The sequence below is a fragment of the Natrix helvetica genome, assembly GCF_964273705.1.
Source record: "Natrix helvetica genome assembly, chromosome: 1".
NCBI classification, from domain to species: Eukaryota; Metazoa; Chordata; class Lepidosauria; order Squamata; family Natricidae; genus Natrix; species Natrix helvetica.
Genome location: NC_138548.1, coordinates 360,385,804 through 360,407,267, shown reverse-complemented (window position 1 = coordinate 360,407,267; position 21,464 = coordinate 360,385,804). Strand labels below are relative to the sequence as shown.

The following is a 21,464-nucleotide window of genomic DNA, read 5'->3' as shown; positions in this document are numbered from 1 at the left end:
TATTTTCTGCAATTTGTATCTATTGTTTGCCTGTGTATTATTGCAGTTGAAGCTGAAGTAGTTGTTGACAGGACGTTGTAAGAGACACTTTTGTGTACTGTGCTTAGATCAGACCATAGGCAACGTAGTCCAAGGTTGCCCAAGGACAAAATTTCAAGCCCGGTGGCATAAGGGATTCTGTTACGAGCAGAGGAGTGGAGGACTCTTCTTGTGAAATACCTCTGGACCTCCTCGATTGTATTAATGTCCCATATACAATGTGGATTCCAAGCAGAAGAGCTGTATTCAAGGATTGATCTGGCAAAGGTTTTTATGCCCTAGTTGGCAGTACAGTGTGACCGGAGAAAAAGCTTTGCGAAAGTTTGACAAAATCAGGTTAACCAGAGGAACAAGAGGCTTGATGAAATAGGAGGGAGGAGGGGGCAGCCAAACTGGTTTCACATCACCTGTGTTACATCTCCCCCCCTTTTACAGGTAACCTAAGGCTAGAAAGATGCACCTGGGCGTGGTTAGTGCGAAGTTGTAAGGGCTTGACTTTTTGAAGAAGGGATTGGACAACCAGAAGGGATTGTCTTGAATGGTATAGACTAGAGTCCCCTGCTTAAACAGGGGGATTGGATTAGAAGACCTCCAAGGTCCCTTCCAGTTCTCTTATTCTGTTCTGTTCTTCCAAGATTGCATCAGATTAGTCTAAGTCGGAGTTTCTCAACCTCAGCTATTTTGAGATATGTGAACTTCAACTCCCAGAATTCCCCAGCCCACGTGGGGAATTCTGGGTGTTGAACTTCACATATCTGATAGTCGCCAAGGTTGAGAAACATTGATTTATGCCAAGCCAGGAAAGAGAGGAATTCACAAGGCTGGTCACATAAATGCCACCATTAACATCCTCGCAGGAACATTACGCCACGGGCTTCTAAGGACTTTGGCGCTACAACAAAGAAACTGGCTCAAAAGGCAGCCCCAAACATGGGAAGGCAGGGTGTGATGGGAGTTGTAGTACTAAGGCCATCTGGAGAGCAGGAATGGAGAAAAGTTCAGAGGCATCCATCCTCTTCTTACCCTGCTGGTTTAAGTTCTGACTTTCGCTTCCATTCTACTCTACTCTTCTACTGTATTCTTTATATTCCATTCTTTATATTTCTTTATATTTATCTCAAGTGTGGAGTTTCCAAGAAGTTGTAATGAAATATCACCGAAAAAAGAACAAGAATATGCTTAAAACAATTTACATTTATAGATAAAACCTCTGTACATATAGTAACCCTAGTTGCACGCAATGCAACCTGACATTAACTGGATTTTGGGTCACATGACTGGTATCCATTTACAATTCACACTAAACTGAATATTACATAATTCAAAGTTACAGCACTCACAACCTGCAATGTGTAACCTGTGTTCCAATTAATCCTGAGTGTGTGATTTATCCCAAGTGTGTGAATTATCTCCAATTAAAAACAGGTGCATCTTTATTCTATACCTGATCCTATTTTTTACAAACTTCTCCCTAAATCTTCCGCTCTCCCTATGGGTAGGACATTGTAGGAGACACTTTTGTGTACTAAATCTTCCGCTCTCCCTATGGATCAACAGTTCCAGATCCAATGGGGGGAAAAATAGCTAAGTATGCAATCCCTTTTTCCGTTGTACTTTAAATCCCCGATAATAATGAAACATTATAAAATAAAATGGAAAGATATTAAACATTACCTGAAATAATAACCCCTTATATCCAAAAACAAAAATGATAAATTAACAATTTGATTTGACTTCTTCCTCCTCCTCCTCCTCCTCCTCCAAACCCTTTCTTTTCTCTTTATTACCTATATTGCAAGGACCATCTTTCAGGGTGACAAACCACACAGGTGTTTGGAAAGGAGAACCTCTGTCCTGAACGATGTGAGAAAAGTGCACTCCAGAGAAATGAAGAACATGTTGTGTTGTTAGTTACGTGCCCGACCCATCGCGACCCTATAGACAACGTTCTTCCAGGCCTTCCTGTCCTCTACCATCCTCTGGAGTCCATTTAAGCTCACGCCTACTGCTTCGGTGAGTCCATCCAGCCACCTCCTTCTCTGTCGTCCCTTTCTTCTTTTGCCCTCAATTGTTCCCAGATCTTAGGCTCTTCTTCAGTGAGTCCTTCCTGCTCATTAAGTGGCCAAAGTACTTGAGTTTCATCTTCAGGATCTGAGTTCCTTCTAAAGAGCAGTCAGGGTTGATCTCCTCTAGGACTGACCGGTTTGATCGCCTGGCAGCCCAAGGGACTCGCAGGAGTCTTTTCCAGCACCATAGTTCAAAGGTCTCAATTCTTTGGCGCTCAGCCGTTCTTAATGGTCCAACTTTCACAGCCATACATTACAACTGGGAAAACCATACCCTTTTCCTACATGCTGTAGCACAGTGCAAATACTTTTCTTAAGACTGCACAATGGCTGGAAATGTAAAAAAAAGAGTCCCACTCCGGTAGATTATGGACTTTCATACAGTTCCCATGGAAACAAAACTTCCATGAAACCTTAGAGAAGTTTTACTTTACAATCTTAAAAGAGAATTTCCTGTCCTAGTTCAGAGCTGGAGACCCAGGTCTCTTGGGGTCTCTTCCACTGTGAATACGAGGACTGAGGGTGGATAAGGAAGCAAAAGAGATCTGAGGCTTAAGTGACATCTGAAGGATATTTCCCCCCTCTATATCACAACCATTTTTTAAATTACATCCAGGCCAGGGAACCTTTTTTCAGTTTACCACAATTATGAACTGCTTTCTCATTTTTTTAAAAAGATTTTAGGATAAAACATTTTCTATGCTACAAGGATTTCTAGGGCTCTTCTCTGTGGGGACTCACAAATGTATGACTACAATTGTCTCATTTGAAGGAACAGATTTTTCCACACACCAAGCTCTGATGCGGCTTGTCACCCAGAAAGAGTGTCCAGTTGTGCGAGCACTGGACAGGCATTTTTTGGGCGGCAGGCATTTTTATCTGCAGATCCAGGTAAACATTCTAGAAAACTATTTCCTACACACCAAGCCCACAATTTCCTTTTCTTGTGGATTCTTTGGGGCCTCCAGGGCTCAATGAAGCCAGTATTTTAGGATATTCCAAACATTTATACAATTTTGCCCTTTTGTGAATGCTTCAAGGCTTATCAAGGTTTCCTTACAGGTAGTCCTCCAATTATAAAATCACTTAAAGCGTTAAAGCGTTTATGGCCCATAAACCAATTCTGACCATTGTAAAATGTTGTTTCCCCCTACCCTCCCACCGACCCCAAGTTATGTGACCACATTATGAGCACTTGGCAACTGGGTGGCTTTTGCAACCAGTTCCATAATCTTGCAGCCATCGGATCACAATTTGCAGGTTTTTTAGGCATTTTTAGCGTATCTATCTATCTGTCTGTCTGTCTGTCTGTCTGTCTGTCTGTCTGTCAGTCTGTCTGTCTGTGTGTGTGTGTGTTGTATTTGTGCTGATAAATAAATAAAGGGAGACTAGTATAGATCCATTTCAAGCTATTTAGCTCTCATCAGCTAGCCATACCCTTACTGGGATTCGAACCAGGGCTGTGAGGCGGAGGGAATCCGCTGTGCCATGCAATTTAGATTAGCTAGAAAGCAGGAAATCCTGCTTTCTAGCTAATATAAATCACGTGTCACAGCTGATTGTCGGAAAAACTGGTTCGCCCGAACCTATAGCATTTTTACTACCGGCTCGGGCGAACTGGTTCAAGCTGGTAGCATTTCACCCCTGACCTACACTCCCCAACACTTGTAACTTGTGTGTTACTACTATTGCTGCTTGTGAGCCAAACCTTCTTAACATGGATGCACTTTTGTTAAGATTATCTACTCTCTATTGGTATTTAAGGTTACTTGACTAGGAAAAACATTGTTCCCACACTAAACAATTGTAGGATTTCGTTTCTGCCACGGTGTGAAGTTTTTGCTAAATTGCGAGGTGTGACTATTGAAAAAAAGTATTCCTAACTTTGTTCACAACTGAAGAGATGTAGCTCTGCTATTGACTTTCTGGTGCATTTTTAGCTATGATTTACAATGAAAAGGTTTCTCGCCCTCTGCACACTTGTAAGGTCACTTCAGGGGTGGGTTCCTGCCAGTTCTAACCTTTTCGATAGAAAAGGTTCCACAAATCTACAGTGCCGTTTAGAACCGGTTCCAGCTCCCTCCACCCCGCCTGTCCGCACATCAAGATGAAGAGCGAGAGGTGGAATTCTGGGAGTTGAAGACCACATGTCTTAAAGCTGTCAAGTTTGAATACCCCTGGTTTTTTTCTCTAAAGGGTTAGTGGTACAAGGGTCTTGTAACTTGACAGCTTTAAGACTTGCACACTTCAATGCCACAGTTCCTGAGCCAACATGACTGGAGGAGGAATTCTGGGAGTTGAAGTCCACAAGTCTTAAAGCTGTCAAGTTTGAACACCCCTGGGGTTTTTTCTAAAGGGTTAGGGGTGTGAGGGTCTTGTAACTTGACAGCTTTAAGACTTGCGTGCTTCAAATGCCAGAGTTTCTGAGCCAACATTTTGGTTGCTAAGCAAGAGCATTGTTAGTTTCACCACATTTTACAAGTTGGCCACACCCACCCAGTCACATGACTGCCAAGCCACTCCCACTCAGTCACATGGCCAGCAAGCCACTCCCAAAAAGCAGGCCACACCTACAGAAGAGGTTCTAAAAAATTTTGAAACACACCACTGGGTCACTCTCCTGTGTAATTTACGGTGTGCACGCAAACTTCTGAAGGTTGCAGAAAACATTTCCCATACTCCAGACATTTATATGGTTTTTCTCCAGTGTGGATTCTCTGATGCTTCAAGAGAGTAACTTTCCGGGAAAAACATTTATCACATTCCGAGCATTTATGGGGTTTCTCTCCTGTATGGATTTGGCTGTGACTTCTGAGGAGAGATGACCGAGCAAACGATCTGCCACAGTCCAAACATTTGTAGTTTTTTTTCCCCGTATGAATGTTCCCATGACTTCTAAGGGCTGATGTGGTACGATAAAATCTCCCACACTCGACGCATTGATAAGGCTTCTCCCCTGTGTGAATTTTTTGATGGCTCCAAAGTAGTTCCTTATAACCAAAAGATTTTCCACATTCTAGGCAGCTGTACGGCTTCTCTCCCGTGTGGACCCTCTGATGCCTCCCAAGGTCGCATTTTTGGGTAAAGCATTTCCCACACTCCCCACATTTGAATGGCTTCTCCCCTGTGTGGATTCTCTGATGAATCTGAACACGGTACTGCGAAATAAAACCTTTCCCACACTCCCCACATTGATAGGGTTTCTCTTCTTTGTGCCATTCCTGATGTCTATGAAGTTCAGAAGAATTTATAAATCGTTTCTCACATTCTGGGCATTCATAGGGTCTCTCTCCAGTGTGGAGTCTCTGATGTTGCACCAGGTTTGATTTCAAGGTAAAACATTTCCCGCATTCGAGGCACTTTTCGTTTTTCTCCCCTCTGTGTGTTTTCTCATGACTCCGAAGAGATGAACTCTCGGTGAAACATTTTCCACACTCAAAGCATTTGTGAGGTTTGATTCCCGCGTGGATCTTCTCATGGACCCAAAGATTTGCCTTCTGAGAAAAGCTCTTCCCACATTCCCAACACTTGTAAGGTTTCTCCCCTGTGTGGATTCTCTCGTGGTTTGTGAGAGTGGCTTTTTCACGGAAAAAAATCCCACATTCCAGACATTGATAAGGTTTCTCTCCAGTGTGGATTCGCTGATGTATCACAAGATTACTTTTTTGAGAAAAACATTTATTGCACTCCGAGCATTTATGGGGTTTCTCTCCTGTATGGATTCGGCTGTGACTTCTAAGATTAGATGAATTAGAAAATGTTCTCCCACAGTCCAAACATTTGTAATTTTGTTCCCCTCTATGAATTTTAACATGACTTCTAAGGGCTGATGTGGTGCGATAAAATTCTCCACATTCGTTGCATTGATACGGTTTCTCCCCTGTGTGGGTTTTATGATGACTCCAAAGGTCTCCATTTCGAGCAAAAGATTTTCCACATTCTACGCAACTGTGTGGCTTCTCTCCGGTGTGGAGCCTCTGATGCCTTCCAAGGTTGTGTTTTTGGGAAAAGCACATCCCACATTCCAGACATTTGAACGGCTTCTCCCCTGTGTGGATTCTCTCATGACTTTGAAACTTCCTTTGTTCAAGAAAATTTTTCCCACATGCCTCACATTTATAGGGTTTCTCCTTATTGTGTCGCTTTTGGTGTTTCTGAAGTTCAGAAGAACTTATAAATTGTTGTTCAAATTCTGGGCATTCATAGGGTCTCTCTCCAGTATGAAGTCTCCCTTCACATTTCACACATTCAAGGCACTTTTTGTTTTTCTCCCCTGGGTGAATTCTCTCGTGGTTTGTGAGGGTAGCTTCTTCACAGTAAAATGTCCCACATTCCAGACATTTGTGGTTATTCGAAGTGCTGCTTGTGTCTGATGGGGGATCCAAGATTTTCCCAGGCTCCATCATCCTTTCTGGTGGCGGCTGCCTTGGGCTGAATTTCTATTATCTGTTGTTAGTTGTCTTGCAGGTAAATATTTGGTCACAATCTTTCACCCTCTGTTTGGGGAAAAAAAAGAAATGCAGAATAATATTTTCTTTGGAGAAAAGTAGAGAATCACAATATCTGAGATTTGGGAGGGCCCATGAAGGTCTTCCTGCAGCTACCCTGAGAAGCCTCAGTCACCCCATCTGGGCCCTGCAATGGAGCAGGAATGCCACGATGGTACCTTATGTGGAAGCCGGAGAGTATTGCCATTTCAGCCATCTGCCACTGACCCCAGGACTGGACTTCAGCCCAGTGTCACCGGTGCCACCGATAAATGCACCCTTAATCACCAGACTGGTGGCCTTTGCAGCCTTGTGCCATTCTCCAAGCTGCATGTTCTATACCGTTTCTAAGCAATGTGTCCCTAAGCATTTCTAAGCTTCCGCAGGACTCCCTCAAGTCAAAAATGGCCAACACTAGGAGGCCTCCCCTGCCTCCTTCCCACCCACCCACAAGACAATCCCGTGCGTCTTACCTGGGCCTCCATCCACTTAATGACCAATGAAATCACTTAACAACTGCAACAGTAAATGCAGAATTACAATTCTTGATCACAGCAGTCAAGTGATATCTCACATAACGACCACTTTGCTAAACAAGTGAGATTCCAATCCCAATTGTAGCTGTAAGTCGAGGACTACTTTCAGGCAACGCAAAAGATTAAGGCGTCCCAGAAGCCAAGAGGAGCAAAGAGAGTTGAGGTTAGCATAAGCAACCCATTTCTTCTCCCTTTTTCTTGCCTTTTTCTGAGAGAGGGAGGAAGGCAGGCAGGGAGGAAGGAAACAGAGAGAAAGAAAAGAAAGAAAAAAGAAAGAGAAAGGGAGGGAGAGAAGGAAGGAAGAGGAGACACCTGAGTTCAAATCCACCTTCAGCTATAGAAACCTGATTATTGTACTAGGGAGGGATCCAGTCTGTTTATCTTGCAGGATAAACATTAAATGTAAGAAAAATATATGAGAAACGATTGTTTTGGCTGAATGGGCTGCTGATTTTATCCATTTCCTACCCCCCTTCACCTAAAACTCTTGCGGAGGAGCAGGACTGGTTGAAATAAAAATAAAACAAGGCTTCAATAGCTATAATAAACAAGCGATAAGAAAACAAAAGGCGACTTTGTCCCCTTTTGAAAGAAAAAATACCCAATTTTGTAAAGTCGATCCATACCTAGTAGACACTGAATCAGCCCTGGAATTTTTAATCCAGCAAGGGGGTGCTGGGGGGGGGAGAAGGGGGGAGGCAGCATTCGAATTGAAATCGAGACCGCTGGAGGGGGGGGGTCTAAGCTGCTCCCCCCACCGCGACATGGAAAAGGGGAGACCACACCTCTTGCTTGCTCTGCAAAGGCGCCCCCTCCCCACCTCATCTTTTATTTGCAGGAACGGCTCGGATCTTTTTTGGGTGGGGGGCTTCCCAGTGCCCTTCCTCCCTCCCTGATCGTCTGCAGCTTCGCTTTGCCCAAATGCACAAGGCGGGTGGAAGGAACCCAGCAGCCAGCGGGTGTTTCCCCCAACCCCCGTTAAAGGGCCCGATACCACCACCACGACCACCACCCACTCGCGCCCTACATACACACCAGGAAGGGTCGGAGGGAGAGCAGGGTCCAGATTCAGTCCCTTTCCGCCAACGCCGCAGACAGTATCCCGCCCCGGGAGCATTCAGACGAAACCTGGAATGGGAGGAGCATTGGGGCATTGTCTTCTCCCCCGCCCCCAAAGTCCCCAAACTCCACCCCAAATTTTCTTTCATTCTAGGAATCCATCGCCTCTATTGAACTCCTTCGAAGAACCGGGGACACACACACACACACACACACACACACACACACACACACACACAGTTAAGGCCGGACAAAGGCAACTGGTTTGTGCGAAGTTGTAACCAGATTTGGGGCTTGAATTAATCAGGTTAGTCCTAGGCTAGGGCACTGCGTCTCAACCTTAGCAACTTTTAAGATACGCGAACTTCAACTCCCACAATTCCTCAGCAAGCACGGGGCATTTTGGGAGTTGAAGTTCACATATCTTAAAAGTGGCGAAAAGGTTTCCATGGCAACCCAGGAAACAGGGCAATTCACAAGGCCAGTTGCAAGAATGCCACCACCATTAACATTCCTACCGGGGATGTAATTATGCCTCAGGTTTTTAAAGATTGAACACCATTCCAAAGGAAATGGCTCAAAAGTGTGGCCCAAACATGTGAAGGCAGGGTGTGATGGGAGTTGTAGTACTAGGGCCATCCACAGAACCAGAATGGGGAAAGTGCAGAGGCATCCGTCCTCCTCCTTTCCTGCTTATTTAAGTTCAACTTTTGCTTGCATTATATTCCATTCATTCTATTCTACTCTATTCTTGATATACTTTATGTTCCATTTTCTGTTCTCTATTCTGTTAATAGAACATCATGCCTTACACAATTCTGATTATTGTAGGTAGAGACCCATCATGGCATTTAAAGATGTTTTCAAAGGCCTCTATGGCTGCTCTACCAAGTGCTGGATTATGGCTTATTTCTTAATTGTTACTTCCTTTACTGTTGATGTTTGATCCTAAAAGGCAGAAGCCGCTCACAACTTTGATATCTTCATTGTCGGTTCTAAAGGGGTTTGTTCTACATGTAGTAGTTAGTCACTCTTTTTAATATTTATTCTAGACTCCACGGATTTGCACAGCTTGTTTTATTTGCCTCTTTGATGACTGGAAAGAATAGGCCTGACAGTTAGCCACTGAAGCAATCATTGTGATCAAAATAAGGAAAAATGCAGATTTGGGAGAAAAAAAGAAACGGTTGAACAGTTTATCTCATGCGAATTGCTTGACCAGTCCGAACACTGGTATGGTCACTCTCTGATAGCAATAGCACTTAGATGTATATATCACTTCACAGTCCTCACTGAGCAGTTTACAGAGTCAGCATACTTCCCCCCACAATCTTGGTGCTCATTTCGCCGACTTGGGAAGGATGGAAGGCTGAGTCAACCTTGAGCCGGTCAGGGTCGAACTCCTGACTGTAGGCACAGTTACCCTGCAATACAGCCTTGTAACCACTATGCTATCACGACTCTGAAATGAGGATGTTACCCAAACAATATACAAGCACCCAATTGGACATTAACGGATAACGGGGGGGGGGGGAGATAGCCAGGGAGAATAGAAAGTTAATTGCGCGTGAAAATATCAGATCCAGCTTCACTACTTCTGTAACAACTTCGGCTTTAGTAAAGTTTTATTTTGGTTGAACAATGGGCCAGGAGTGTTTTTCCTTGCTGGATGACTGAGTTGGAAGGTTAACATTAGCACTGAAAGGGTTTCTCTCCACTGTGGAGTTTCCATTGAGTTTTAAGATTCAATTTATAGCTGTAAGTTTTCGCACACACAAAACACTGGATTTTCTCTTTTAATGAGAACCTCTGGAGATGCTAATTCCTGCAACCTTGTCATGGGCTGAGATGAGATGCCAGTTCATGGAGGACACAGGGGAAGAGAATTAACCACAGTTCAGGGCAAGCAATAAGTTAGGTCTCGTTTTGTGAGGTTAATGAATCCCATAAAAATATCCCATTCAATTTCTACAGGTACTTCTAAATTTACAATAGTTTTTTTTGTGACCATTACAAGAGCACTGAAAAATGTGACTTATGATTGTTTTCTCATTTACAACCACTGCAGCATCCCCATGGTCACATGATTGAAATTCAGAAGCTTGGCAACTAGTTTTATCATAGTTGCAGTGTCTTTGCATCACGAGATCCCTTTTTGCGACCTTCTGACAAGCAAAGTCAATGGGGAAGCCAGATTCACTCAATACCCGTGTTACTAACTTAACAATTGCAATGGTTCACTTAACAAGACTGGGAAGAAAAGTTATAATATGGGGCAATTTAATGCAACATGGTATATGATTAATGAAATATCACAGTAAAGAAGAAACTGAATATTACATAATTCAAAGTTAACACACCTCACAACCAATGTTCCCTCTAATTTTTTTTCAGTGTGAGCAGAAAAGTATAGTGTTTGAGTGGCACATTTTCATGCCTCAGCAGCACCTGAATTTTTTTCACAGGTGTCATCTAAGACAACAATGAAATCAGTATTATTTGAAACTCAAAGTTATGTTTATTCAAGGTACCCGCTTAATTAAAAGTGTTATATAGTATCACTTAACAATGCTCCTGCTTAGCAACCAAAATGTTGGGTCAGAAACTCTGGCATTTGAAGCACGCAAGTCTTAAAGCTGTCAAGTTACAAGATCCTTGCATCTCTAACCCTTTAGGGAAAAAAACCCCAAGGCGTCTTCAAACCTGACAGCTTGAAGACTTGTGGACTTCAACTCCCAGAACTCCTCCTCCAGTCATGTTGGCTCAGGAACTCTGGCATTGAAGCATGTAAGTCTTAAAGCTGTCAAGTTGCAAGATCCTGGCACCACTAACCCTTTAGAAAAAAAAAAAACAACCCAGGGGTCTTCAAACCTGACAGCTTGAAGACTTGTGGACTTCAACTCCCAGAATTCCTCCTCCAGTCATGTTTCGGCGACGTCATCTGCGTGGATCTGCTCCATCTTCGGTTTTTTTCACAGGGGGCAGGGCTGCTGAAGATGCCAACGAGCCCCTGCCGCCACCAGAATAGCAGCTGCCTCCTCCTCCTCCTCCTCCTCCAACAGCACCACCACATTTGGAGTGAAGCCACCAAACCTTCCGCTGGCGCCCCTGCCCGTGGCAGCAGCGGCGGCGCGTCCCCCTCCACTCGGAGCACCTGAGCTGGGCACCGCGTTACCCCTGCTGCCTTCTCCTTCTCCGCCGTGCTTTTGAGAAGCCATGAGGCCTTTTCCCCCCTGCTCCCACCCCCCTGCGCCGCCTTCCTACTGGCTCCTGCGGCCTCATGGCTCCTCAAAAGCACAGCAGAGGAGGAGGGGGCAGGGGTAACGCGGGGCTCAGCTCAGGTGCTCTGAACGGAGGGGGAGGCATCGCTGCCACAGGTGGGGGCGCCGGCGGGAGCTTTGGCGGCTTTTCACCTTGGCCGCAGCGTTGGGCAGCAAATGTGGTGCTGTTAGAGGAGGAGGTGGCGGCAGCAGATATTCCGGTAGCGGCAGGGGCTTTGGGGGTTTACTTTAGCCGCAGGGCCGGGCGCAAGCAGCTAGGATTGGCCGCCCACAAAGGACCTCCCCGGGCTTGTTTTCCTGAACTCAGTCACCCCGCGCTCATCAAAACAAGTCCGGGGAGGTCCTTTGCGGGTGGCCAGTTCTAGCTCCCTGCAAAGGACCTCCCCAGCCTCCGGCGCCTGTGACAGTAGAAATCACTGCGCGGCAGTTGGAAACTGCTGCACGGTGTTTTCTTGCCACCTGCGCGGCCGCGCAGCCGCGCATCTTAGAGGGAACAGTGCTCACAACCTGCGAATAGAATTCTGAATAAAATAGAATAGAATAGAATAGGAATAGAATTCTTTATTGGCCAAGTGTGATTGGACACATAAGGAATTTGTCTTGGTGCATATGCTCTCAGTATACATAAAAGATACATTAGTCAAGAATCATAAGGTACAATACTTAGTGATAGTCATAGGGTACAAATAAGCAATTGAATAATATTAGGAAACAATATAAATCATAAGGACACAAGCAAAAAAATTACAGTCATAAGTCGGAGGAAAAGGGCAATAGGAACAATGAGAAGATTAATAGTAGTGCAAACTTAGTAAATAGTTTGACAATGTTGAGGGAATTATTTGTTCAGCAGTAAAGGCATTCGGGGAAAAAACAATTTTTGTGTCTAGTTTTAAATCTTCAGCTCTCTTACTGATCAACAATAATCCAGATCCAATGGACAAAAATAGCTAATAACGTGTCAGGCCTGTAGTTATGTTTCTTTTAGGATCTTTGGCCTGCCACACTTTCTATTAATTTCTTATGCTGTTTCATTAGTGTAGTAATTGGGAGGGGGGAATAAAAAGGAGTAGAATTGTGGAATGTATGGTTGTCATTCTTTTATAGAAGCTCAAGGTCATCTTTTGTCTCCACACCTGACCGGAAGCAGAGGGGTGTAGATGCCAGCGTGGAAGATGAAGATTGGACCATGTGATGGATTATGGGTGTGGGGATAAGTTCATGAACTTTCAACTGGGTGGAATCCCAGGAAGCAAATCAGATTTGGGATTCCATAGCACAATGCCAACATGTCTGTCTTATTAAATTGGAGTTTTAAGGATAACTTTGCCTTGGACTTTGATTTAATTCTGCATGATATTTGTAATGCTGACAGTAAGTATATAATCCCCCTTTCCATTTAGCGGAAATCCCCCCCATAACAACCAGGTTCTTCTTGAAAATTTTGCTTAAATTTAAGGTTATGTGACTAGGGCTTCTCCCCTGTATGGATTTGGCTGTGCCTTCTAAGGGAAGATGAATCAGCAAATGTTCTCCCATACTTTAAACATTGGAAATTTGGTTCCCCGTGTGAAGCTTTGCATGTTTTTTAAGGGTGGTTATGCTACGATAAAATTGTCCACACTTGTTGCACTGAAAGGGCTTCTCCTCTGTGTGGGTTTTGTAATGAATCCAAAGGTATCCCTTTTGAGCAAAACATTTCCCACATTCTCCGCATCTGTATGGCTTCTCTCCTGTGTGGACGCTCTGATGCCTGACAAGATTGTATTTTAAGGAAAAGCACATCCCACACTCCCCACATTTGAATGGTTTCTCCCCTGTATGGGTTCTCTCGTGACTCTGAAGCTTCCTTAGTTCCAGGAAACCTTTCCCACATTCCCCACATTTATATGGTTTCTCGTCTTTGTGCCCCATTTGGTGTGTCAGAAGATCAGAAGAAGTTAGAAATCGTTTCTCACATTCTGAGCATTCATAGGGTCTTATTCCGGTGTGGAGTCTCTGGTGTTTCAGCAGGTTTGATTTCAAAGTAAAACATTTCCCGCATTCGAGGCACTTTTCATTTTTCTCCCCTGTGTGTGTTTTCTCATGACTCCGAAGAGATGAACTATGGGTGAAACATTTTCCACACTCCAAGCATTTGTAAGGTTTGATTCCTGCATGGATCTGCTCATGCTGCCAAAGACCTGAATTCTGAGAAAAGCTCTTCCCACATTCCCAACACTTGTAAGGTTTCTCCCCTGTGTGAATCCTCTCGTGCTTTCTGAGAGTGCCTTTTTCACGGAAAAACTTCCCACATTCCAGACATTGATAAGGTGTCTCTCCAGTGTGGGTTTTCTGATGTGTAAGAAGGTGTGAATTTTGACTAAGGCATAATTCATATTCTTCACATTTATAGGGGTTTAGTGTTGGGGGGCCTCCAAGATCTTTGCAGTTTTCTCCAGAAAAGGATTTCTTGCCCTCCAGACCTTGACTGGATCCACTTCCCTCATGGACCTTCCTGTGGGTCAAAAGGAGGGACCTGAGAGTAAAGGATTTCCCACAATCTGAACATTCATGTGTTTTTTTGTGGTTTTTCGAAGTGCTGCTTGTGTCTGATGGGGGATCCAAGAGTTTCCCAGGCTCCATCCCTTCTGGCGGCTGCTGCCTTGGGCTGAATTTCTATTTTCTGCTGAGAGTTTTCTTGCAGGTAAATCTTTGGTCACAATCTTTTACCCTCTGTTAGAAAAAAAAAGAAATGCAGAATCATATTTCCTTTTGAGAAAGATAAGAGCTTCACAATATCTGAGACTTGGGAGGGATGAGGAAGGTTTCCCAATCCAAACCCCTTTGCAGGACCTCAGACCACCCTAGACAAATTATCCAGTGAGTGAGCTTCCACATCACTAGGGGGGAAACCCATTGTTTATAGTAATTGTTAACCCTGCAATGGGGCAGAAATGGCATGGCAGTGCCTTAAGTGGAGGGTTGGGGCCTTCAGCTTTTTTCAGCCAGTGCCAATGAAACCAGGCTTAGACTTCAGCCCAGTGCCACCGCTGCCACTGAGAAATTCAGCCTTAATTTCTGAGACTGGAGTCCTTTGAGAAAGATAAGAGATTCACAATATCTGAGACTTGGGAGGGATCAGGAAGGTCTCCCAATCCAACCCCCTTTGCAGGACCTTAGAACACTCTAGACAAAATCTCCAGTGAGCGAACCCCCCTTTTTTTCTGGTAGTTGTTAAGTGATGTTGTGGGTTGTTAAGAGCGGTCCAGAGAAGAGTTGAAGGGGTGCCTGAAGTTTTGAGTTTTGAGGTTTATTAAATTTATATACCGCCCCCCTCTCCCCGCAGGGACTCGGGGCGGTGTACAGACAGTACATGTAAAAACAACAAAGCAGGACAAACAAAACATTAGACAACCAACATAAACATACGGTCCGTATAATGCCCGAACTATGAAGGGGTGGGGGAGACCCTGGAGGTCCATCACAAGCCACCTATGAATTAGGAGTACTGCACTCCAGATGCAGCTGCCACATCTGGGCCCTACAATGGGGCAGAAATGCCAGGGCAGTACCTTAACTGGAGGACCGGGGAAGTGGTGGAATTCAAATAATTTAACCACCAGTTTATCTGCCCTAATGACGGGCTTGGTAGGGGTGGCTGGCTGGTTGGTCATGTAACTGGGTGGGCATGGCCAACTCAATGTCACTCACGTCAAGGGGCGCCTCGCTCGGCCTCTCATCAACATGCCCGGGGCCCGCCCCTCTCCTCCCAGCCACTCCTTGTCACGCCCGGCTTTATTATCTGCATCTACATACTATAGATGTACTTTCATGGCCCACTGAAAGGAGGAAATGGCTCACATGCTTTGCCAGAATGTGATAGGCAGGTCACAAAACAGGCTTTTGAGGGACTGCCACGAAGAGGGGGAGGGGGAGGAGAATGTATTTTCCAAAGCAGCAAAAGGCAAACCAAGAAGCAATGGATGAAAATGGAACAAAGAGAGAAGCAATCTAAAACTAAGGAGAAACTTCCTGACAGTGAGAACAATTAACCAGGGGAACTTCTTGCCTCCAGAAGTTCTGGGTTCTCAATCACTAGAGGTTTTTAAGAAAAGACTGAACAGCAATTTCTATGAAATTGTATAGGGTTCCCCCCTTCCCCAAGGTCCTAAGTATTATTCTGACACCTTTCCCAGGCCCTCCACTCAGATTTTGGCATCCTCAGTTTTCCTGCCTGAACAGGGGGTTGGACTAGAAGACCTCCAAGGTAAAGGTAAAGGTTCCCCTGGCCCATATGTGCTAGTCGTTCCTGACTCGGGGGGGCGGTGCTCATGTCCGTTTCAAAGCTAAAGAGCCAGCGCTGTCTGAAGACATCTCTGTGGTCATGTGACCGGCATGACTAAATGCCAGAGGCGCATGGAACGCTGTTACCTTCCCACAAAAATCGGCTCCTATTCTTCTAATTGCATTTTTACATGCTTTCCAACTGCTAGGTTGGCAGAAGCTGGGACAAGTTAACAGGAGCTCACTCCCTTACGTGGCGCTAGGGATTCAAACCACCGAACTGCAGACTTTTCTGATCGACAAGCTCAGTGTCTTAGCCATTGAGCCACCGTGCCCCTCCAAAATCCGTTTCTAAAAGTCCCTTTCTATTCTGTTATTCCTGAGCTAAATAAGCTAAGACCCTCATTGGGACCCTATTTCCTTTTCTCCCTCTGGGCTAATGAGTTAAAGAGCGGCCTTTAGAGTCTAGACCAGTGAGGGCTAACCTTTTTCCCATCACATGCTAAAAGCAGGGGGAGCGCAGGGGGGTTGTGCGCGGGCATGCCTACACCCATAACGCTATGTGTGTGACCCCCGTGTGCATGCATATGCGTGGCACCTACCACCACCACCTCGCTTTTGGCACGTGATGGACCTGTTTTTCGCCCTCCCCAGGCTCCAGAGGCTTTCTAGGAGCCTGGGGAGGATGAAAACAGCCCCACCCTGGAGGCTGAAGCCTCCGGAGGGCAAAAAACGGCCTTAAAAGAAGACCAAAGTTAACAGGACAGTGCACGCATGCACGCTGGAGCTGACAGGAAAATGTGTCGCATGCCGTAACAAATGGCTCCACATGCCACCTATGGCATGCGTGCCATATGTTTGCCATCACGGCTCTAGTCTAGACATTCATTTTAATAGATTGTTAGAAACGTGCAGTTGAAAGTTCTTCATATCTCCTTACCCTAAAGACCCTATTTCATTTGGAATTTACTCCCAAGCTGATTTCCCTTTTAACATTTCTTTTGACTTCTCCAAAATGCACTCCCAAGATTCCACATCTCTCTCTCTCACACACACGCACACGCACACGCACACACACACTTTAAGCAAATTCTCTAGTCTTGGAGTCTTTAGAATCATAGGCTAGGTACCTTGGAGATCTTCTAGTCCAACCTTCTGCTCAGGGTGGAAGACCTCATACATAGCTTTGGCTGCAAGAACTTCCCGGCCACACGCTTCCTCCTCCCACCACCACTGCCCCCCCCCCACCGCCCGAGGCAGGACCATCCCCAATTTGAAAGATCGTCCCTCCAAACTGGAGAAGCCACAGGATACTCTTTTGTTTCAACTGTCCTAAAATAATTAAGTGACACCTGCTATTTAGACACCTGACTCACAACGCATGCCTAAGCCATAAATAAAGTATCATAAAGACTAACCTATATTCTGTGAGTCTAAGAGCAATTGCAATAGAATATTTTACATGTCCAATATCAATCTTCTTTATTACAAGTTTCTGGAAAGTGAATTCAAAGAAATTTAGGTATGCATTTACCATTGCCAGACATATACTGAAATAAATGTGACCTTCACCTTCCCATTTTTGGAATACAAATCAAAATAGTTCAAGTGGCTTAAAGACTAGTAATTTCCCCCATTTCTTCAAGTACTTTACTTCTTTTCCTTCATGTCTAGATGAAATTCAAACAGGTATGTAAATAAAAACATGCAAAAATCCATATTTTCAGCTGACTTATGGAAAAGAATCAGGCGAACCAAACCAATTTTGTTGAATTCATCTTTTGCTGGATAGTCTTGCTGTTCTTCTCAGGAAATGCAAAAAAAGGGCATTGTTTAACAAAAGAGGACAAAAAAGAGTTCTGGCTAGAATAAGCAACCCATTTTTTATCCCCTTTTCTTGCTTTTCCCGAGTTATGCAGTTATGAACTCCAACCCATCATGACTAATTAATCTTGAGTTCCCTGTTTCTGCATGGAGGGAGGGAGGGAGGGAGAGGAGGGGGGGGAGAATGCAAGGAGAGGGAGAAAGGGAGAGAGAAAAATTCAAAGAAGTGCAAATACACCTTCAGCTAGAGAAACTGTGTTACTGGAGCCAGATCCAGCCCCTTGACACTTGGGGAGGGTAATAAATTAAGTATAGGGGGGGAAAAGATATTATTAGAAAGGATTGTTTTGGCTTAATGGACTTCTGATTTTATGCATTTCCCCTTCCCCTCCAGAAGTCATGAGGAGCAGGATGGGTTACAATAATTTTTTTAAAAGTCTCCAACAGCTAAAATTACACGGAAGATAGGAAAACTAAAGGCGGCTTTGCCCCTTTTTGAAAGGAAAGCACCCAATAAATCTGATTCACACCTAGTAAGACACTGACTAAACCCTGGAAGTTTTAACCCTGTGCTCCCCCCCTCCCCCCAATAATGAAATAGTTTGGGAAATATTTTTTTTAAAAGGCAGGATAAAGTATTTCCCCTAAAGGAGAAATGGAAAAAAGACTTAAGAGAGGGAGAAACCAGCCCCCCTTTCCCTGTCTCCCAACCAGAAACTGAGGAGGCCAGCTTTTAGAAATGCAGATTTGGTAACCCATTCAGAAAGACTGGGTCAAGACAGAAACTGAGATAAGCAACAACCAAAAAAGTTGACCAAGTTAGTTCCAGACAAACATCTAGGACCGTGATGGCGAACCGATGGCATGCGTGCCAGAGGTGGCATGCAGCACCCTCTCTGTGGCTACGCGAGCCGTCGCTCCAGCTCAGCTCAGCTGCACATGCGCGCGCACCTCCCGCCCGCCAGCTGGTCTTCAGGTCTCTGCAGCACATGCGCCGGAGGGCAGGGTGCATGCGAGGGGCCCACACGTGCATGCACAGGGATGCGCATGTGGGGGACACACACGCACATTGCATTTTGGGTGCACACGCCTTCACACGCACTTTGGGCACACGGTCCGGAAAAGGTTAGCCATCAGTGATCTAGGATTTGCATTTGCTCTTTTGCCTAGAGAGCAAGCCATGACCTCCACAGGAATCCAGAGGGTATACAAACCCACCCACCCTCAACTCCATTTTGTCAGCTGTAACCAGAACCACAAAAACCCTGGTTTTCTGTTCACCAATAAATGGACTTTCTTTTCAATCACCCTCCTGGATCCATTTTATTTCCACCATCTTTCTCCTGGCTTGGAACTGAACCAGATGGATTTTCCTTCCAAAACCTGCAATGGAGGGGGAGGCAGCAATCAAACGGAAAACCAGAGCTAAGCTGCCCCCCCCAATGACATGGAAAAGGGGGGACCACGAATCCCCTTGTTTCTTCCGCTTAGGGGCCCCCTCCGATATTTTATTTCTGGGATCTCTTTCGGGTGGGGTGGTTTCCCAGTTCTCTGCTTCTCTGCTTCCCTGCTCTGCGGCTTCGCTTCGTCCAAATGCATGGAAAAGAGGAGACCACGGACCCTTCCTCACCCAATCTTTTATTTGCAAGATCTTGGGGGGGGGGGGCTTCCCAGCGCTCTTCCTGCTTCTCTGCGGCGTCGCTTTGCTGCAATGCACAAGGCGGGTGCATAGAGGGTGTTACCCCGCCCCCCGCGCCGTGAAGTGCTCACCCAAGAGCCCGATCCCCCAACCCCGCACCTCCCTTCCCTACATGCACACCACGCACCAGAAACGCCCGGACGGAGAGCAGGGTCGATCTCAGCCCCTTCTGCAAACGCCGCTGGCAGAGTCCCAACCAGACCGGGAATGGGAAGAGCCTTTGGCGCTCTCTTCTTCCCCCCCACCCCTTCAAACTCCACCCCAAATTTTCTTCCTCTCTAGGAATCCATCGCCTCTACTTAACTCTTTCGATGACCGGAGCAAGAAGAGGCTTGATGAAAAAGGGGAGGGAGAGGCATGAAGGATTCGCCCCGGGTCTGTAAATTACCCCCCCCCCTCACAGGTGACCTAAGGCCGGACAGAGGCACCTGGTTTGTGCGAAGCTATAAATCAGATTGAGGGGTTGAATGCATGAAATTAGTCTAGGGCAGCGTTTCTCAATCTTTGCAACTTTTAAGATATATATGAACTTCAACTCCCAGAGTTCCCCAGCCAGCATGGAGCATTCTGGGAGTTGAAGTTCAGCTATCTTAAGGTGGCCAACGGTCTCTATGGCAACCCAGGGAAACAGGGAAATTCACAAGGCCAGTTATAGGAATATCACCATTAACATCCCTACAGGAACATTATCCCTCAGGCTTCTAAGGACTTCACCACTGCACCAAAGAAACTGGCTGGAAAGGGTACCCCAAACATATGAAGGCAGGGTGTGATGGGACTTGTAGTACTAGGGCCATCCACAGAACAGGAATAGGGAAAGTTCAGAGGCATCATTCCTCGTCCTTGTTTAATACCAACTTTGGCTTCTATTCTGTTCCATTCCATTGTTTATATATTTTTATTCCACTATTTCACTTTTCTCTCTAATCTTTGCTTCATCTATTCCATTTTCTTTTCTATACTTTATATTTCATTTTTACGTTCTATTCTGTTTTGTTCATTGATCATAGAGATTAATTTTATTTTATTAAATTTATAGACCGCCCCCTCTCCCCAAAGGGACTCGGGGCGGTGTACAGACCACAGTAAAAACAATATGATCATCGCTTAAAGGTAAATGTTTGCCCCATGCACGTGCTCGTCGTTCCTGACTCTAGGGGGCGGTACTCATCCCTATTTCTAAGCCAAAGAGCCAATGCTGTCCTAAGACATCTCCGTGGTCATGTGGCTGGCATGACTAAATGCCGAAGGCACACCGAACGCTGTCATGGCTTACACAATTCCAATTATTGTACTAAGAGACCCATCATGGCATTAAAATATGTTTTCAAAGGCCTTTATGGCTGCTCTACCAAGTGCTGAACTGGTGCTTATTTCTTCCTTTACTGTTGACAGTTGATCCTAAAAGGCAGGAGCTGTTCACTGCTGTGATATCTACATTGTCAATTCTAAAAGGGTTGGTCCCACCTATTGTCATTAGTTGATCTTCCGTATATTTAATTCTGGACATCTCTGACTTGTACATTTATTTTACATACTTGTTTAATGTCTGGAGAGAATGTGCCTGACAGTTGGCAATTGAAGCGAAAGTTGTCATCGAAATAAGGTAATATTAAATGCAGATTTTTTAAAAAAACTTAATGATTGGTTTCTCTCCAATGTGAATTGTGTGGCCAAGCCAAACACTGGTACAGGTCACTCTCTGGTGTGGACCCTCTGATAGCCATAGCACTTAGAATTATATATAACTTCACAGTTCTTTACAGCCCCCTTTCTGAGCAGTTTACAGAGTCAGCATATTTCCCCCCACAATCTGGGTCCTCATTTTACTGACGTGGGAAGGATGGAAGGCTGAGTCAACCTTGAGCCAGTCAGGCATTCAAACTCCTGGCTATAGGCAGAGTGACCCTGCAATACAGCCTTGTAACCACTGCGCCACCACGACTCTAAACTGCGTGTCCGTTAATCAAACAACATACAAGCTTCCAACTGATAGCAGGGGGACGACAGAGGAAAAGAGAAAGTTGTGCAAGAAAATGGGTAGAACAAGAAGCAATGGGTGGAAACTAATCAAGGAGAGAAGCAATTTAGAACTGAGGAGGAATTTCCTGACAGTGAGAACAATTAATCAGTGGAACAGCTTGCCTCCAGAAGCTGTGAATGCCCCAACACTGGAAGTCTTTAAGAAGATGTTGGATAGCTATTTG

The 21,464-nt window shown here is 45.1% G+C and overlaps 2 protein-coding genes across 4 annotated transcripts in view; both read right to left on the bottom strand.

The window, feature by feature from the left end:
- Positions 1 to 4,717: 4,717 nt before the first annotated feature.
- The window catches only part of LOC309382454 (uncharacterized protein), a gene marked incomplete at its 3' end in the record, with an annotated part of 71,994 nt that continues 55,247 nt past the window's right edge, over positions 4,718 to 21,464 (bottom strand). The window contains exon 2 of the mRNA XM_081933979.1: positions 4,718 to 6,599. Within this exon, the coding sequence (XP_081790105.1) occupies positions 4,718 to 6,511 (1,794 nt within the window). The 5' untranslated portion in view covers positions 6,512 to 6,599. The remainder of the gene's footprint in view (positions 6,600 to 21,464) is intronic.
- Positions 11,991 to 19,733, bottom strand: LOC309398346 (uncharacterized protein). Of its 3 annotated transcripts, none has more exons than XR_014176391.1 (3): positions 19,562 to 19,733; positions 12,894 to 14,183; positions 11,993 to 12,792 (listed from the first exon to the last, which is right to left on the bottom strand). XR_014176391.1 is itself a non-coding variant. In XM_081965169.1 (2 exons), exon 2 carries the CDS (start codon positions 14,091 to 14,093, stop codon positions 13,011 to 13,013), a length of 1,083 nt encoding a protein of 360 aa, XP_081821295.1. In that variant the 5' UTR covers positions 14,094 to 14,183; positions 19,385 to 19,505; the 3' UTR covers positions 11,991 to 13,010. The 3 variants fall into 3 exon arrangements, 1 of the variants encoding a protein (XP_081821295.1); XR_014176392.1 differs by lacking the exon at positions 19,562 to 19,733 and adding an exon at positions 19,385 to 19,505 and having other exon boundaries at positions 11,994 to 12,792; XM_081965169.1 differs by lacking the exon at positions 19,562 to 19,733 and adding an exon at positions 19,385 to 19,505 and having other exon boundaries at positions 11,991 to 14,183.

What these genes read in the sequence shown, in the direction of transcription:
- LOC309398346 (XM_081965169.1), bottom strand. Translation starts at nt 14,093, where the DNA reads ATGGAGCCTGGGAAACTCTTGGATCCCCCATCAGACACAAGCAGCACT.